The sequence below is a fragment of the Octopus bimaculoides genome, chromosome 22 (assembly GCF_046866305.1).
Source record: "Octopus bimaculoides isolate indiv1 chromosome 22, ASM4686630v1, whole genome shotgun sequence".
Taxonomy (NCBI): domain Eukaryota; kingdom Metazoa; phylum Mollusca; class Cephalopoda; order Octopoda; family Octopodidae; genus Octopus; species Octopus bimaculoides.
In genome coordinates, this window is record NC_142949.1 from 5,705,864 (window position 1) to 5,708,363 (window position 2,500).

A 2,500-nucleotide genomic window follows, 5' to 3' on the forward strand; every position below is an offset into this window, starting at 1 on the left:
AGAAAACCATCTGTGTAAAGATGAACCCAGAGAAATGGTCCAATAATTAGAAACATGGTGGAGGAACTTTGCTAAGGTCCCAAAGACAAAATAGTAGTATTGAAGTAAAAGGGTCTGTTACATCTAACAGCTAAATATTTCTTCGTTTATCGATTATCTTCTCGAAATACCAACTAATATTAAATGTAACTATAGCAGATGGCGATTTCTCTTTGTAGGTACCATAGGATGTAAGACAGTACTACAGAATCGTTTGCATGCGTGTGTGTGTGTGTGTGTGTGTGTGTGTGTGTGTGTATGTGTGTGTGTGTGTGTGTGTGTGTGTGTGTGTGTGCGCGCGTGCGTGTGTGTGTGTGTGTGTGTGTGTGTGTGTATCATCATGTTGAACCGGTAACCCCTACATATTTTTTTCTTTGTTTTTTTTCGTTCTCTCTCCGTTTTTTTTTTTTTTTTTTCTTCAGTCCTTCTTTTGTCGAAGAACCAGGGCTCGAAACGTCGAAGACTTTTCCCATTCTTCCCGAGCGTTAAACTAATACACTTGCTTGCTTTTCTTTCACCCGTCTTCGTCTTTTCTTTTCTGTAAATTTGAACTATAAGTAGATAGATACATACATACATACATGCATAAATATATATATACTCGTACATACATATTTCTCTCCTTGTTTCTTTCTGTGTTCCTTTCAGTTGAAGAGCGTTGGCTCGAAACGTCAAAGACTTTCTCTATTCCCGAGCGTTAAACTAATACATCCATTTGTTGTTTACACCACCTGTCTTCGTCTGTTGTTTTTTTCGTAAATTCTCCCATATATATATAAATAAATACATGTGTGAGTGTGTGTGTGTGTGTGTGTGTGTGTGTGTGCGTGTGCGTGTGTGTGTGTGTGTGTGTGCGTGTGCGTGTGTGCGTGTGTGTGTGTGTGTGTGTTGTATATGAATATATTTATGCGTGCATGATTAAGCTTGATTACTTTGTTGCATATCCTAAATAAAGGAACTACTTTTATCGTCTAATTTTCCCTTTCTCTCTCTCTCTCTCTCTCTCTCTCTCTCTCTCTCTCTCTCTCGAAACCAGGTTCCAGGTATCGGCAAGCACCGGAGTCATTTTCGTCAGTGATATTCTAGACAGAGAATTCAGAGACGCTTATTACATGACCCTGGAGGCAAGAGACGGGGGCGGATTCCGAACCACGGTACCGCTGACCATTTATGTTGATGACGTCAATGACAACGCCCCAATATTCCGGAGACAAGAGCATGCTGAAATCATTCGAGAGGGGCAGCCATTTTTCTCCCGTTCACTGGTTGTTGAAGTAAGTATTACAATTAAACGCTTTTATAACATTTGTCTTAATCGTCCACCAGAGGGCGCCACTACATAATCATTTGAACTGTTTCTGTCTTTTTATTTTTTTAATCTTGTACTTGTTTCAGTCATCGGACTGCGGCCATGCTGGGGCATCATCTCGAAAGGTGATTGTCAACTGAATCCATCCCAGGATATATTTTTTAAAGCTTGATGTTTGTTTTATCGGTCTCTTTTGCTGAAGCGATAAGTTACGGGGACGTAAACAAACCGACATCAGTTGTCAAGTGGTGACGGGAGAAAACACACACACACACACACACACACACATGTATATTTTTTTATTCTTTTACTCGTTTTCAGTCATTACACTGGGCCCATGCTGGAGCACCACCTTGATGAGTTTTAGTCGAATGGATCGAATTTGAACTCAGAACGTAAAGACGGACGAAATACTACTAAACATTTCGCCCGGCGTGCTAACGTTTCTGCTAGCTCGCCGCCTTATTTATGATTCCTATTAATAAATTAAACATGTGTAATGGTGAACAATTTTATCAAATAAAATTTTCCCGATTCCCGTTTTGTTATATATAATACATATACACAACGATCTTTTCTCAGTTTCCGTCTACCAAATCCAATCTCTAGACTCTGGTCGGCTCGAGGCTATAGTAGAAGAAACTTACCCGAAGTGCCATACAGTGGGACGGAACGCAGACCCATGTGGTTGGGAGTAAGGTTCTTATTACACAGCCACGCCTGTATCTATGTATTTTTATTTATTTATGTGTTTCAGCCAAGTGGCTGCGGTCATGCTGGTGCACCACCGTGAAATCGTTTTTTTTTTCTTTTATGTAAAAGCATTGGCGTTACAGGTTTCCGATAGACTGATCATGAGTTCACTGACGTAAGAGATTCATGGTGATGTGAGTGATAAGGGAGTGTTTCTGCAATTCAGGCGGAACAAATATTACAGAAGGTATTGGTGGTCGATAAAAACAAAATTGCCTTCAAGATTTTCTCATCGATATTTACATCTATGTGTTTCACAAATACAAACACATAGACACATACATACACAAATAGACACACTCGCACACACCCTCATGTGCATACATGTGCGCGTGTGTGTATGTATGTATAAATATCTGTTTATGTATGCATATGGCCTAATGGTTTGAGTGTTGCATA

General features: G+C 39.9%; 1 protein-coding gene across 24 annotated transcripts in view; it reads left to right on the plus strand.

The window, feature by feature from the left end:
- Positions 1 to 2,500, plus strand: part of LOC106869633 (cadherin-23) — an 898,614-nt gene that overhangs the window by 743,107 nt on the left and 153,007 nt on the right. For all 24 annotated transcript variants that reach the window (XR_016237951.1, XR_016237950.1, XR_016237947.1 and 21 more), the window contains one exon: positions 1,076 to 1,313. Coding sequence is in view for 17 of the 24 variants with exons in the window: in XM_089339746.1 (XP_089195872.1) it covers positions 1,076 to 1,313 (238 nt within the window). In the remaining 7 variants the exon portion in view is untranslated. The remainder of the gene's footprint in view (positions 1 to 1,075; positions 1,314 to 2,500) is intronic.